The sequence below is a fragment of the Echinops telfairi genome, unplaced genomic scaffold, assembly GCF_000313985.2.
Source record: "Echinops telfairi isolate 266 unplaced genomic scaffold, ASM31398v2 ScPeMD7_3533;HRSCAF=4204_1, whole genome shotgun sequence".
Taxonomy (NCBI): Eukaryota; Metazoa; Chordata; class Mammalia; order Afrosoricida; family Tenrecidae; genus Echinops; species Echinops telfairi.
In genome coordinates this window covers 14,200,491-14,216,494 of record NW_022107432.1, presented here as the reverse complement: position 1 = coordinate 14,216,494, position 16,004 = coordinate 14,200,491, and the positions used below count along the sequence as shown (strand labels likewise).

General features: G+C 40.0%; 1 protein-coding gene across 1 annotated transcript in view; it reads right to left on the bottom strand.

Annotated features, from left to right (window-relative positions):
* The window catches only part of PKHD1 (PKHD1 ciliary IPT domain containing fibrocystin/polyductin), a 579,560-nt gene that overhangs the window by 17,465 nt on the left and 546,091 nt on the right, over positions 1-16,004 (bottom strand). The window contains exons 66-67 of the mRNA XM_045294754.1: positions 13,366-13,524; positions 5,937-6,062 (exon numbers count right to left, since the gene is read on the bottom strand). Coding sequence (XP_045150689.1) covers positions 5,937-6,062; positions 13,366-13,524 — 285 coding nt within the window. The remainder of the gene's footprint in view (positions 1-5,936; positions 6,063-13,365; positions 13,525-16,004) is intronic.

The window sequence follows — 16,004 nt, the reverse complement described above, 5'->3', positions numbered from 1 at the left end:
TTTCCAGGACGTGGAATGCTTTAAAAAGATTTCTATATGCATGGGGGTATCCAAAAATAGCTGGAATTGTGCTGGGCAGAGAGAAGCTTTCATAGTATGTATGCAGCGGTATCTCCTGAGAAGGTTCTATCTGGTCACAGTAAATTTTTTTCATAAAAGCAGTTTCACTCGGACTTCTTTTTTCTTTTGTGATGGCTGACTTAGGAGAACAGCATGTGGCTGTGAAATTTTGTTTCCTGCTCAGGAAACATGCCACAGAAACTGTTGTGATGCTGAACACAGGTTACAAGGACTGTGCTATGGGAAAAACTCCAGTGTGTGAGTAGTTTTCGCATTTCCAAAAAAGTGCAATGTCAACTGATGACAAACCTAGTTCTGGACATCTGTCAACATCCTGAATAGATGAAAATGTCAACTCGTGGTGCATTTGATATTCATTCCACCAGGTCAGACTGTTAATCAAGCTTTCTACTTAGAGGTTCTGAAAATATTGCATGACAGTGTGTGACCAAAAAAGGTCTGATTTGTGGAACACAGGGCACTGGTTTTGCCACCATGATAATGCACCTGCTCACACAGCCATTTCTGGGTGTCAGTTTATGGCAAAAAACAGCATGCCTCTCAAGCTCCATGCACCTTACTCGCTGGTGCGACTTATTTTTGTTTCTGCAAATGAAGAGTGACATAAAAGCAAAGTGACATAAAAGGAAAAAGAAGAGGTGAAGAAAAAAACAGGGAGGTGCTGTCAGCCATTCAAACAGATGAGCTTGAAAAATGTTTCCAAGAATGGAATCGCAGATTTGCCGAATGTATTAAGTATAATGGAGAGTACTTTAAACATGATAAGGCTGTTTTGTAAAATAATTTAAATATATGGCTTTGTGGGGAAAATCCAATTTGTCTTGGGTTCCCCCTTGTAAAGTATTGATAATTGCATCGTTAGGGTATTGGTTATTATCTCTTTATTTTACATTCTTTCAGTTTTGTAAGGATGTCATAGGAATGCTTTATTTTTAAATAGCAAGGAAATGATATGAATATAGATTGGCAAGTGCTCTAAACAGTCAAAATCGCTATTCCCAATTTGCACTTACTTTCTGTACTCCTTTATCTCAATAATCTCTATTACCCTATTTTTACATGTCCTTTTTTAACCGGGTTTATTTATGGGTGCATCATTCCCATGCATATTCTTGTGTTAGTATCTCATTGTTTTAAGACTGGAAATATAATTTTTTTTCAGTAAAGCTACCTATCCTCATTCCCATAAAATCACATTTCTTTAACAATGTTGACTTTGTAGCACTGTTCTATATTTCCTCAGGAACCTTAGGATTGTTATTCCTATTAAATACTATACAATGACTGGAATTAGATCAACACCAACTTCATTTAGGATTCATTTTGGTCTTTGTAACACTGTTATACTCCAAACCAAACCAAATGCATTGTCATGGAGTCAATTCTGGCTCATGCAGACCCTGTATGTTAGGGTAAAACTGCCCATGTGGAGTTCCAAGCCTGTAACTCTTACTGGAGTGCTTTTGAACTGCTGACCTTGAAGTTAGCAGCTCAACTTGTGATCACTAAAACCCCTTGTAACACTTGTCAATCTAATCAAACATATGCTGCTTTATATGTTTAATCCCTTACAAATGCAAGTCTGCTCTTTAAAACATTTGGAAAATATTGCTTACTTATATCTTCATTCACTTCTTAAAAGTTCTACATATATTTTGCTTTGTTTTTTTAATTTCCTCCCTCAAGACAACAAGCATATCCTTGGGTCACTATTATGTATTTCATTGTGTGTAGAATATAGTTTTTTTGGGTAAATTATCATTGTATTTGAATAAGTTAATCAAGTAATTTATTAATTACTATAGTTAATGGCAGATTTTTCTAAGTTGTCCTGGTAACATTTATAACAAATTGGAATCTTCACATATTTTCTCCAGCATTATTGTTTTGATTTTGTTTTCTATCCAATTGTAATTCTTAGTGTTTTAAATGCTGATGGGATTTAGTTTATATGCTTTGCCTTCATTGCAGTAGACCTCCTAGCATTCACTTATTAAATGTGATTGGGTGCCAATTACAAATACAGTAGAATCCAGGTCCTCGACAACATCAATACTCAACATAATCGGATTTCGACACGAAATGTCAAGAACATTTTGCATCGGAGCGCAAACAAAACATCAGAATCTGACCCAACGCATGTGGTTTTGTTTCAGGCATTAGTCGGCATTGTTAGTATGTGTTGCTTAAACCTTTTGTGGCAGTGTTCCAAGTGTTTTGCTATAATTTTCTTAGTTTTTGTGGCTTTTTGTACTGTTTCTAGATAAAATACATGGGTCCCATTTTGTACTGTTTTCAGATAAAAAAATATGGGTCCCAAGAAAGAGTTTTTTAAAAGAATCATCTTGATAAGGAACTGATTAACCATGTTATCGATAGTGATGATAATTTAGTCAACCCTTTTAGAAAACAGTTAAGGAAACACCAACAGCTGACCACATTAGACAGGTTTTGTTTGTTTGTTTGTTTTTAAGAGAAAGCCAGCCAGGTCCTAGCGAAAAAAGGCAAAGGCAAAAAAACTCCAGAAAAGCAGCAACCAGTTGATTTTGTGGAAGGGGATTCCTCTTGCAAACAATGACTTGTTTTCCATCCCTCCTCTCCACATCCGTGTCCACAGATCCAGATCCTCTTCAATCTCAAGGTATGGGCCATACTATAGTTGTTAAAAAACTTTTTAAATGTTATGTTTCTTATTTAAATTGTATTATTTAACTCTGAACTTATTTACTTTGAAATTTCTGTGTAACGTTTTGTATAAAAAGGCAAAGTTAGGGTAAAAACTTTTTGGTTGAGAATGTATTGATCTGTTTTCAGTTTTTTCTTATGGGAAAAATTGGTTCAGAACTCGATGCATCACATCTTGACGCTCATTATAGAATGGATTAGCATTGAGGTTCAGGGTTATACTGTAATGTCAGAATTCCTCATAGTGTTTATCTGGCAATCTCTCAGTTCTTGTTATTTTACTTTTTAAACTTTTTAAAGGAATAAATTCTGGATTTTCTTGCATACTTTAAAATTAGCTTTTCTTGTATAACCTGGACATCATATATATTAATAAATTCCAAATAGAACTTTGCTTTCAAGGTAATTTTGCAATAATTTCTAGTCGTTAAATGTCCCCCTGCTATCAGCTCATCCTTTTCTCTGCCCCTATATATTAATAGTTCATTTCTTTTTTATTGTTTAATAATATTCCATTGCATGAATGTACTACAATATGTGTATCTATTCTCCAATATTTAGCAGATTTATTGACATATAATTCATGCACAATATAATTCAGTGGTTTAAATATATTTTTGAAAGAGTTGCTCAATTATCACCACAGTCAATTTTAGATAATTTTATTGATACTTGAATTATTATTAGATCCCTATATCTCCCTAAACTCTCCTGTCAGGAACACAAGAAACCATTAATTTAGTTACTGTCTCTATAGATTTACCTATTCTGAATTTCATAATAGAAAATCATGTAGGACCCCTCCCACAAAACAAAAGAAAACAGAAAAATAATTAAAACTAGAAAAAATTAAAAATGAGTCAAAAGGGAAAACAAAAGAGATTACAATATAACCTATCTCTGCATTAATTTACTCTCTGATGCACTATGCCTGAGAGCAAGGCTACTTTACTACCCGGTCGGTGGTCCAAGGGAATTCAATAGAGGCTCAGTTCCCGTGGAGTCTCTGCTTGCTGCTTATCTTGACCCCACCTTTTCCCTCACTACTCCCTGGCATTCTCGTGGGCTTGTACTTAAACAACACTAAGTTTGAATGATTATCTTTAACATTTTTAGATTCACAAAATGCACCAAAGATACTTCAAAGGTTTCGAAAGTGGTAGAGAAAAGAAATTTCTGAAGTCCATGTGCATAGTCACATATTAGAGTGTCTAGCCCATTCTACCAGTTTGTTTGCCATTCCCAATGCTGAGGCGTGGATTTTTGGTCAAAGTTATAATACGGTGAGTTTATTGTCTCAACCTACCAGACATAGGTAATGTTTAGTGCCATTAGCCAAGTAATTTGATTGCCAAGGCAATGCTGAGTGAAAGCAAAATGCTGATGTGCAAGACGGAACAGTCCACCACGATTTATCAGCAGATGTCAAAAGTTTAAAAACACAGGGGGGAGAGGGAAACTAAATTTCTGTGGAAATGATGGAATAAAAATGAAATTATTTAAAGCTAGCAGTAATTAGGTGTTTTGTAGCTGGTAACAATTTCCAAAGAAAAGCAGGAGATGCCTCATTACATGCCTTGGAAACAATGTTCTTAAGATGTACACAAAGCTTAGACGATAAGGAAACAAATCCTCTAGGATCCCCAAGGGAGAATTTGAATAACACATCTTTCTAGTTTTGACTTGGCTTTCCTAGTAAAATGGCCCCTTGGATGCTCCCATCTCTTCCATCTAAACTCTTCCACAAACACCCAGTCCCTTTGGTCTCCTTCCTGATAATTTATTAATAAGCCATCATATAAAAAGTGTTCCTTAATAAAACACCCAGGCATTGTGGACTGTGTAATGTAGTTAATTTAAGTGGGCAACTGAGATTCATGTAGATGGCCATATTAGATTAGAGGAGCGATTAGCATCGCTCTAACGCTCTGCTGAAGAATTCAGCGGCCTAGGCTGCTCTTCACAGATCTGGGTTCAGACAAGAGTTTTCAAACACCTGTCTTGAATTGTCATGCAACCATACAGACAAGAGGCTTCTAGAAAACAAAAATAAAAATAGCATTAGCTGGGAACAAGAAAGAGCTGCAGTGTCTTTCTATCTGTCTCTATTCTTCACATACATGCCTGCCCTAAACCCTCAACCGGTTTTGATATCAACGCAGGAGCCAATACTGCTGGGCAATTTGTTGAGAAAAATATAAGACATTTAAAACAATTATTTAATTTCCTCTATGAGGAAAATACAAACCAATAGGCAAACAATCTAACACAGACCCACACAGAGAATTCAATCAAATAGCAAGAGCCAGAACAATGGGTGGCTATTTGTTGGTGAATCATGCACTTGGAACTAGAAAGATTGGTATTCCTTTTAAAGAAGAAAATGTCAGGACCATTGGTGTTTACATAGGGAAACACCCAAATCGTCTTCTATTGACAGCGTATGTTTCAAAAGGGTTCCGACCCATGGAAAATACGTAAATATTTTTCATATGCCATAGTCATGTTTGGCAAAGTCATTTGGTGTTCAGACCCACTGGCTTCATGTTTTCTGAGTCATGGGTAGGATAAGACCAAAGCATTGGTTTGGGGCAAATGTTTATCTCTTCTCTATTTGGCACCCATGCTAATGGAAATTTAACAATAGAGCAAGTAAGATTATCTGGTACAATCCACAAAATAGGCGAATAATACATTTTGCTAAAAAAATATGATTAAATAGCAAAGCAGAGTTTAACAAAGCCTACTTATTTCTTGAGGGTCCTATGTTCAATATCATTTTCAGAGTTAGAATTTGGCAACTACACCCTGTTCTTTCTCAGATTTAATAATGTTGCCAAACTGGCAGCTTTGCAATAGCTAAGGGAAAGATTATATGCCTATAGTCTATTTTCTCTTTCTCCCTGCATCAAATTCAAATGCTAAACCAATAATCTGCTGAGGGGAAAAATACAAATGTCACCTTGACTAATTGGTAATAACTGAGTAGATCGACTGGGTTTGCATATTTCTCTGCTAGGGTGTAATTTCCTTGAGAAGAAGGCAGGCAGGATAAGGAAGGGATTGTAAACATATTTGCTGCAGAGAAGGACAGCCAGGGGTAGAAGGAGGTGATGGCTCACCCACAATTGGTGTCTTTTTGGGAAATCGTCCCCATTCTCCAGATTTACCTTCTTCTTCTTTCAAGGAAGCTTCCTTCTTATGCTCTACTTGGGATCCTTGGCGTTTGGTTAAGACAGGGATGTGATTCCTCGGATCATTTGTCTGGGACTCAGAAGTCTCTTCAGCTTTTGTTTCTGTATTAATGAACACACACACAAATCAGGTGATTGGCTATTTTGTTTGTTTGTTTGTTTATGTCTTATTTGTTAGAGGAAAAGTGCATTTTTATTAGTGGGCCCTCTGCATTAAGTGCTTCCTTTTTATCTCTCCCCTAATGATTGTGATCTACAAGGGACCCCTTCAAAAAGTTCACAGAAAACGCCGTTATCTTTTAATTATATTTTGACATGAAATTTTTGAAGCTTCTTTGTGCAACGAGCCCTGGGGGTTTCGTTGAGCTGCTAACCACATAGTCAATGGTTTGAACCCACCAGTTGCTCCTCAGGAGAAAGAAGACGCTGTCAACTCCCACAGAGATTTCCAATTTCACAGACCCCAACACAGCTCTACTCTGTCCTCTTGAGCCAATATCAGAATTGGCTTGATGGCAGTGAGTTTTGCTTTTCCTTTCCATAAAGACAATATAGAATGCATGTAAGATATTTGAAACTTTTACTGTTAGTGGTAATTGAGTTGGTTCTGGCTCACAGCGGCCCTATGTAGAATAGAGCGAAATACCACCCAGTCCTGTGTCATCTATAATTGCCATGTTGAGCCTTAAGAAATATCAAATAAAACCCTATATACCAACCCTCAGCCTTAAGATATAAAACTGTGCTTTCCAATAGCGTAGTCATCAGGTAGCTAATGAACCCTTGAAATGTGGGCAGTTCAAATCGAAATGGGCTTTAAGTTAAAATATATACCTGATTTTCAAGACTTCGTAAAAATAATGTAAAACAATGGATGTTTATATACTGATTATATGTTGAGTGCATGCATTTTGATGTGTTGGATTATGACTATGACCAAAGTAAACGTGAGGAGCTCCAGTGCGTAATGGGCATGTCCTGGGCTGCTGAACACAAAGTCAGCAGTTCAAAACTACCAGCCCCTCCAGGGAAGAAAGATGAGACTTTCTGCTCTCATAGGAGTTACAGTCTTATAAACCCCCAGGGGTAATTTTACCTTGTAGGGTCACTGTGATTTGGAATTGTCTCCATTGCAGTGAGCTTGGTTTTAAGTTTCTACTTTATATCTGCCTTAGGCTGAATTTTCTTCACTTAGAAATCCCAAACCAACCCTATTGCCAACTAGTCAATTCTGACTCATAGTGACACTGTAAGACAGGGTAGAAATGTGCCCTAGGGTTTGAAAGGCTGAAATATTTTATGGATATCTCTGATGACATGGCTGATAGGTTTTAATCACTTTCTGTTATTAAATCACTACTGAGCACTAACTACTGTTTTGGCAGGGCTTCTTTTTCTTCATACAATTCAACCAACATCGAATAGATTAAGCGTAGAAGCTGTCGCGAGAATCTAGTTGATTTCTATTAAGACACATATAAAAGACATTTTACAACTACACAAATCTGTAGCAAAAGCCACACTGTTCATGAATTTTCTTTTTTTGCTGGCAGGTGGGGATGGATTACAGTTTTGAAAAACAAAATATATGCATTACATCAACGTGTAATGAATGTGTTTTTGCTACTTTAAATTAAGTAACTAAAAATTGTTTTCACTTCTAATTTGGAAATATTGATTGATAGAATCCATATAGCCTAAAGCTCTTTGGGGTTCTGATGAATTGTTAAGTGTGTGAAGGGGGCTTGAGACAAGACTATTAAAAGGACAGAATATTAATAACCAATTCGACACAGGTACCACTTGTCTATCTGTTCACACTACCAGAAGGTTTATAAGTTGAAGGATTTGGGGGAGGTTGAAAGACAGTTAACTTCTCTGATTCTAAAGTAACGCTTGCAGATGTCAGAAATTTGAGAAATACAGAAAGATTTAAAAAGAAAATAAAAGTGACTACTGTGAATTTTTTCACAAATGGCCTTCTGATTCTTTCAGTGTGTATTTTTTAAATATAACTAAGAGTCTGTGTCCAGTCATGGAAAAAAAGGAAGGATGTTTAACACATGGAAATATGTCTACAGGGAGTTAAGATTGAAAGTGCCAAATGAGAGCATGGAGGTAATCAACATATCAATAAGTGTGAAGCATCAATCTCTAAGACCAGAGACAAAAGGATAAGGCCGCAGCATGGCTAGTAGGTTTATTTAGAAAAATGAAGAATGAGCATTACTCATTTTTCTATTTCACAAGGTAACATGATATAGAAAAGCTTGCAAAGTCTGCTTACCAAGCAGAAAGCACTACAAAGCAAACAAAAACTAAGTCGCAAGAACCCTAGATTAAAAATAGTAACACACTACCAACACCACCACCAAACCACAGACAATACCGAGCAGAACCAGGGTGAGATCTTATTCTTTCTCCAAAAGACAAAAGGCGTCTTCAGCTTGCCTTGTGAGTTCTACAGCCCCGGCCACTGGACAGGAAGAGAAGGAGGTGAACAGAGAGCGAATGCCTCTGTGGCTTGACTCCCTGCTTGTCTGCTCACCAGGAGGCTGGGGCAGAGTCACCAAGAGTCAGAATGTCCTCAAGGCAATTGGCTTGGTTTCCTTTGAATTGGATGGAGCTTCCTTTCCTCCAGCATCCCTTGGCATTTAATTGCAATTGAAAGAAGCACAGCGGGGTAAGAACCTACCCAATATTCCCACAACAGAAACCGAGAACACAAAATATCCTTGTGTGAATATAATGCACAAGGCCATAGAATTAAGAATGCTAGAACTACGGTTGCCTTTGGAGAGCTACTTGTCCCAAACGCTCATTTTCCTTGTGCATAGCCTAGTCTAGCACAGTGGAATGTCCAACCAAATTAAAAGAAAGAGCAGAGTTACCTTTGACCTAACTCAGGATGATGGAGGCTTGGATGGAAATTTGAACAGTGGCTGTTTAAGAGCTACGTGACAATAGCAGATGAAAAACAACAACAACAAAACCCAACAACAAAATGAGTTCAGTAACACAATATTCTCATAAACACGCCATTCTTTCACTTTAAGAAAGACTTGCCTCCTAGATGTCCCAACCCCTTTGATCCCTCTCTTCTTTGACTCCCAACAACCTTAGGCTGTCTTCCACAAGGATGCAGACATGGAGACAGGAGTGAAGTCAGAGTGGTAGTCATATACGTTCATGCCAACGTGAAGATATATAATAGTGTATGTGTGGTTTTCAACCTGTCAGTCAGGTCACAGCCTGATGGTGACCCCTTGTGGGCATAGCCTTCACAGAAGGAGGGTCCTGGGAACCTCCTCCTCTCACTCTGCCTTCACCTTCCTGCTGGCAAGGCACTCTGGGAGCTGCAAGAGTCCTGTGATCCTTCTACTGCCACCGGGTCTACACTCTGCACCCACCTGCCCGGGACCTTTCTGTCTTGTATATCATTGCATGTGGCTGGGTGAGTCTGAAGAGGGACTTATGGACTAGTATCAGACTTGATTTGATCTGGACTGGGATTTTTGCTTGATATATAATTATTTCTTGATATAAAGCTCTCTCTTACACATACATGAGTGTCACTGAATCTGTTTCTCTAGTCAACCCGACCTAACACATTATTGACTCTTTCTTGTTCTTTATTTCATGGATATTATTCTCATCTCATCACCAGATTGTTATCTTCATGAGAGCGAGGCCCATCCATATCTTTCAGAAAATACCAATAGTACCAGGAACTGAATCACACCCACATAGCGCTGACGGGTCAAACAGGATTTATTTATATGATTACTGGGAGCCAGAGACTGGGCTTGGAACTTATATGAAGCTTCTCTTGCCTCCACAGGGATGTTCAACAGAATGAGGTCCTCACCATTTTCTCTCACTATGCTGATCCTCTCAACAAAACAATATGCGACACTGGAAATGTTACCCTGGTTCCTGATGTGGTGACTCTAACTATATGGTTGTTGTGGTCCAAAGTACTTCTGTTAAAGGGAAAGGAGCAGTTTAGTCTCTTTTCTGCCCCAAATGTATCCCAATTAGATTTCCGAGGTGCATGATTAAAATTAACTATGCAAAGATGATGGCCTCTCTATATTCTCTCATTCATTGCCTGTCAGAAAATGAATATATCCGATGCTGCTTCACCAGTGTGCATTGTTTACCAGTGAAGGATCCAATTAGGGGAGCTTGTGATCATCTTGTACTATCTGAGTGGGTTAAGCCTCTCTAAGTCTGAGAAGCCCACTTGACCATATCCGTAATCACAATCTCCAATATTAGCCTCATTAATAATCAAAGGGGGTTCCAGTGACCGATCTCGGGTCCTCCAAAGGAAAGAGGGAACAGATGATTTTCCTCTTCTCCAGCAAGTGCCCAGACGATAACTAGAGAGCTGTAAATTCTTTATCACGGATTATCCAGGTGGGAAATAGGAGCTGAAGATAGAACTGAGTGTTAATTAAAGACCTTGTTAAGAGTTTTTCATTAGAATCTACATTGGCTCAGGAATTCTGACTGTGCAACAGTTAAGCACCCATATGCTAACCTAAAAGTCAGCAGTTAGATCCCACCATATATCTACTCCGTAGGAGAAAGAGGTGGCAATCCACTTCCATAAGGATATGCCACCTTGGAAAACTTACGGGAGAGTCCTACTCTGTTCTGCAAGGTCACTATACAATAAATCAGCTCAAAGGCAATGGTACGGTTAGATTAAAGGCCTATCACCCAAGGTATTTCTGGGATAATAAACAAAGCAAAATCCATTGTCCAGATACTCTTGCACCTAGCAAGTGCTCATAACATTGCTATTTTCTGAATACCTGTTTGCTATAATAAAATTGTGAAACACTATTTTGCAAGATTGGATGCAACTTTAAGATTCTCACAGCATTTTCACTTGAGAAAATGAATTTACCATCTGCACCTCTCTCTTACACCGCTTCATTTTACAGATGGGGCAACTGGAGCAAGACACGGTTAAATGGCTTGTCCACAGTCATCCAGACCAAGAAGAAAGGCTGGATTTAAACACGGGTCTGATGTCAACAGCCCGGCCCTGTGCCTCATCTGCTGGTCTCCGTTAGCACAAAATGATTTCATGATAGTGTTGATGGTGCCACTGAATTTCCTACTTTTTCATTTAGATGTACACCAGAGCATACGAATTTATATAAGCTATTTGATGAAGGTAGCTTTTGAAAGCAGCTGATAATGTTCAAAATATTATATGGAATGAAAAGCTGGAATCATTTTTACCATTGCGTTTTTTGAGGAAATCATTTGAAAAAGCAAAGGCAATCACAACAAAAAAGCCAAATTACATCCAAAAGCGTCACCTGTGAGACAGGATAAGGGATCATTTTCTTTGCGGTGGGTCGTTTAACTAAGTAGCCTTTTCCTTTGAACATAAAATCTAAACGTTTTAAAAGTCTTTTCATTTTTCCTAAGTAAAATGAAGTACGCGTCCATTTTTAAGACAAGTAGGTGGCAGTTAAGAAACCCTGGTGCTGCAATGGTTCAGTGCTCAGCCGTGAATGAGAAGATTGGCAGCTTTGAACCCATTAACCCCTCTGCAGGAGAACATCTAGAGATGTGTTCCCATAAAGACTAAAGCCTACCAATGCTTAGGGAGCAGTTCAGTCCTATAAGGTTTCAATACATTGGAACCAGCTCAATGGCACATGACAACAGGTGGCAGGTATTTCTTGGATCTAAGACGGGGCTAAGAAAGAACACTGTCTGTCCCTAGTAGACCCTGCTGAGAGGATTGTGCTGCCAGGCGGGCTGGTGACTAGTAGCAGCCCGTCTACAGAAGTGGTGCGAAGTTTACTTCCTGTGCTGTCTACAATTAAGCCGGGCTTAGTGAGCCTCCAGCCTGTCACCTAGTGAGCCTCTCACTGGCCCCAGAGAGTGAGGCTGTGGTTTCCCTCCGATGGACCTTCAGGAAGTGAAAAGGCCATGGCTAGTGAGAACCTTCTCAAAGCACCTTCACTTGAGGAATTCACTTTGCCACGGGGACCCCTGCCTTACAGTGTGTCCAACAGCCTGGGCTGGTGAGGAAGCTACAGTACATCAAGCATGCTGTTTGCCTCACTTGACACAATATAGGAATAGCAGAGCAAGAACTAAATGTCAGTTCCAGATTGCACTCCTACGCGGGAGTTTTTAAAGAATGTTTCTTCTTTTGAAAATGTTTTCCAATGCCCAAAAATAGTCACAAGAGAGAACTTTTCCCTATGAGGTTACAAGTGTCTAGAAGAGGCTATCGTGTCTGGGCTGTTAATCACATGATGGGGTAGGCAATGCAATTCCTTTTCATTGCAGGTTATACTAAATTCGTATCATTTCTTCCGTAAATGTGTCAACAAGGACAAGAAACAAGAAGGCAGTCTACTTCCAAGGGTGATACGGTGGGACTCAGTGGCAGAAGTTACTAGGGGCACCATGAGGCTTTCTTTGACTTTCTCTGTTTCTCCTTGTTTTGCATCTTTTATACTCACTCCGCTGATCACTTTGGTCTCCTAGTATCACGAGTGTTTCTTCCACCAATTCAGTGGTCTGGAATGTGGAAGCATGTAGGATACCAGAATGTCCATCGCCTGACCATTGCCTTTCTTTTCTCCACTCTAAGCTCAAAGTACAATGATCTCAAGAAGCCTCCTTCACACAACCCCTTTGTCTCGGTAGTTCTTTATGTCTGCAGCTCAAAAGTTGATCTCCTGCTTCTGGGAAAATATTCAAGGACCTATTTATGTTCTACACTTCTGGAGAAGAAACCCCGAGCTTTCTCTGAAGTAGAGGAGGACATTTCCCCCAATTCTTTACTTGCCTTTTGTTGGGTCCTCTAGGCTAGTGAAACACAGAGTTTCACAATGTGGTATCAAAAACCAAACTGTCTGATTTCTTCAGAGCTATGTGTCTTGGGCAAGTTACTTAACCTTCTGTGCCTTATTTTTCACACTTATAATAGAAGAATAACATTTAGCACTTACCTTAAAGATTATTTTTCACAAGATACAAATACATTCATGTACCTCAAATACTTAGAACCTGGCCCCCAGTGAGCATTTAATAAACATAAGTATGCATTATTATTGCTATTCTTACTTAAAAGTGGGTAAATCTCCTTCCTACTCTTAATAAAAACCACTACCATCAAGTCAATTTCTATTTGGAGCAGCTGTTAGCTTTGAAGCACCAACCTTGTAGTTAGTAGCCCAACGCCTCGCTGCCAGGGATTCGTTTTTCTTTACTATAGGCATTGAACAATGTAACGCCATGTGACTTATATGTTACAGTCACAGACATCTCTCTTTGGGGAAGAAAATCCATTTATTTGACACGATGGACTTTTAAATATATTTTCATTAAAAAAATAATAAAATGAAACAAAACCATGTACTTCTGCTTTTGCTTTTCCTAAACCAGCAGCACACCAGACAGCATAGAGCCAGCCACGAGACCGCTGAGCACAGGGCAGCAGCCAGGAGGACAGCCGACCTCTCAGACTGAGTCACAGGCAAGACAGCAAAGGCCCTGGATCGAGCTGTAAAGTTGACTCCTGGAAAGAAACAAGCAAACAAAAGAATAGTCATGTAAGAATGATATGCTAATGTATGAAAGGAACCCTGGTCCCTAAAGGCATGACGGACTAGACTACTTGTTGGGCTGCTAACCAAAACTACCAGCAGCTCTGTGGGTGAGATAGTTAAGGTTTAGTGTGCCAACATGGCCAATGAACACATGTGAGATTAATTGAAGGGCAGAGAGAGAAATAGCTCAGCGGGCCTCGCCTCTCTTATCTCTTGCCCTTTGGTGATCAGACCAGTGTGCAGCTGCCTTGCTTGTTCTGTGCCTCAATTTGCAAGCTACACTGCCTGTGGGACATCTAATCCATGGACTGTGTTGCTCTAATTTGAGGTTCCTTCAAGACCTGCTTCACCACACAATTGGAATTTACATCTCTGGTCTGGACAAGAGTATTGAAAGTATGGATTGCTAAAAGGCCAAATAAACCCGTCTTGGAAGAAGAAAAGCCAGAGTGCTCCTTAGAGGGAAGTATGCCAAGATTTCATGTCACGTACTTTGAACATATTGTCAAGAGAGACAAGTCCCTGGAGAAAGACACCATCCTTGGTAAAGTGGAGGCGCAGCGAAAAAGAAGGAGGCTCTCTATGAGATGGATTGATATCATGGCTGCAACAATGGCACACAACAATAACAACAACATAATCTCAATATATTCACTTATCCAGAAGTAAATACTCATTTGTGCTCAGGGTACTCCAGACATTTCTACACCTTAAAGATATGCCCCTGGACTAGACAAAATAAGTTCTGCATTTGGGAACTTAGGTTCTCAGGGGTGACATAGCACACAGGAAAGTGACAATCCAGCAAATACCTGGATATCATAATTCTGGGTGGCAGACCCTGGGTGGCAAAAGGGTTCTAGTCCATAGAGAGGTACCTGAGAAGAGAGGTCTTGAAATACACTTGTGAAAAGTCAGCATTGAAAACCCGAGGGAGGACCATCTCCCTGACACACAGACTTCACATGGGTTAGCGTCGCCTCCACAGGAGGTGTTTAAAACTGCAGGTAATGACAAGTGCCCAAAAGAAGATGAAAAATGGATCAGGTGGCAGAGAATGATTGGAGGTGGAGATGAAACTAGTGATGATATTTTAGACTGAGTGACCCAGGTAACTCCTTTCTGAGGTAACATTTGAGGAAAGGCTTGAATAAATTGATGAGTGATTCGTGTGAATTGTTGGGTAAAAGAATATTGCAAGCAAGGAAACAGCAAAGCCAAGTCCATTGAGTTTCTGTACTGATTGGAGGTGGAGCTCTCCTGTCGGTGCTGGTTGGGGGTGGAGCTATCCTGTCGGTGCTGGTTGGAGGTGGAGCTATCCTGTCTGTGCTGGTTAGGGGTGGGGCTCTCCCTAGCACTCTCAAACCCATCTAACCTCAGTAGCCCGTGAGGTCACGAGAACTCCACAGATCTGGAAAATGGTTAGAAAACTACAGCTGACATCATGGTACTGTAGTGATGGAGAGGGGTTGGGGTGGAAGAGCTGAATAGAAAATCAGGGGGCGCACATTCTAAAGGCCATATCCGAGGGCTCCTATATGGATCCCACTAGTTGAACTAGACTCTACTTGTAACTTGAGGACTTAGGGCTGAAATTACAGGGTGTATCAAGAAGCAGAAGACAACTACACCAAAAGTATTGAACTGTTAGTGGATTAACATTTACTTACTATTCCAATGCCCTACTTGGTGTACTAAGCTATGTATTATTCTGGCAGACTTGTGACTGATATTGTCAATGAATATTATTGTAAGTTTCCCTAACCACCAACTCCCATTGTTCATGTAAATAGTGTGCATGCATGTGAGGATTTATCCTGTACAAGTGAATACTACAGGTATTATGATATGTAGCTAGCCTACACTCCCTCTCTCAATAGTGTTTTAAAAGCTAGTACCATGGGGTAATCAATGACATTATAAACAGAACGCCCTTATGCCTTGGGGAGATGATTGATCACATTCTCTATCAAGTAAACCAGAGTCAACAACAGGAAGCCTAGATTCAGGAATGGATTTGGGGTTCACACTTAATGCTAGCTCCAATCTAAGAAAAAAAAAATTTACTAGAGGACGTTTAATATTTCTGTACTGGTCAAATGGAACACAGGTGGGGGTACACGGATGGAGGCTTGGGGGACGCCACTCAGGAGGGGTGGCTTTTGTGATGGGCTGTGTGGGGGGTCTTGGGAGATATCCAAGGAGTCTTCTCGGCAAAGGGTCCTAGCCTGGAGTGCAGGGGAGTTGAGCACACCCAGTCTTGCCCTTAAGTTGGGGTCCTACATAGGGGGTCTGTGGAGGGTCTCTGTTTCTAGCTCCATTGCTGGAATCCACACTTCCAGCGTGATGGGGGACTTGGTCCTAGAGAGGGGTCTGGAAGGCACCCTAGGAGCAGCCTAGGGTGGGGACTAGGGTGCAGGTGCCCACTGCCAAGGGGATGTGGACCCTG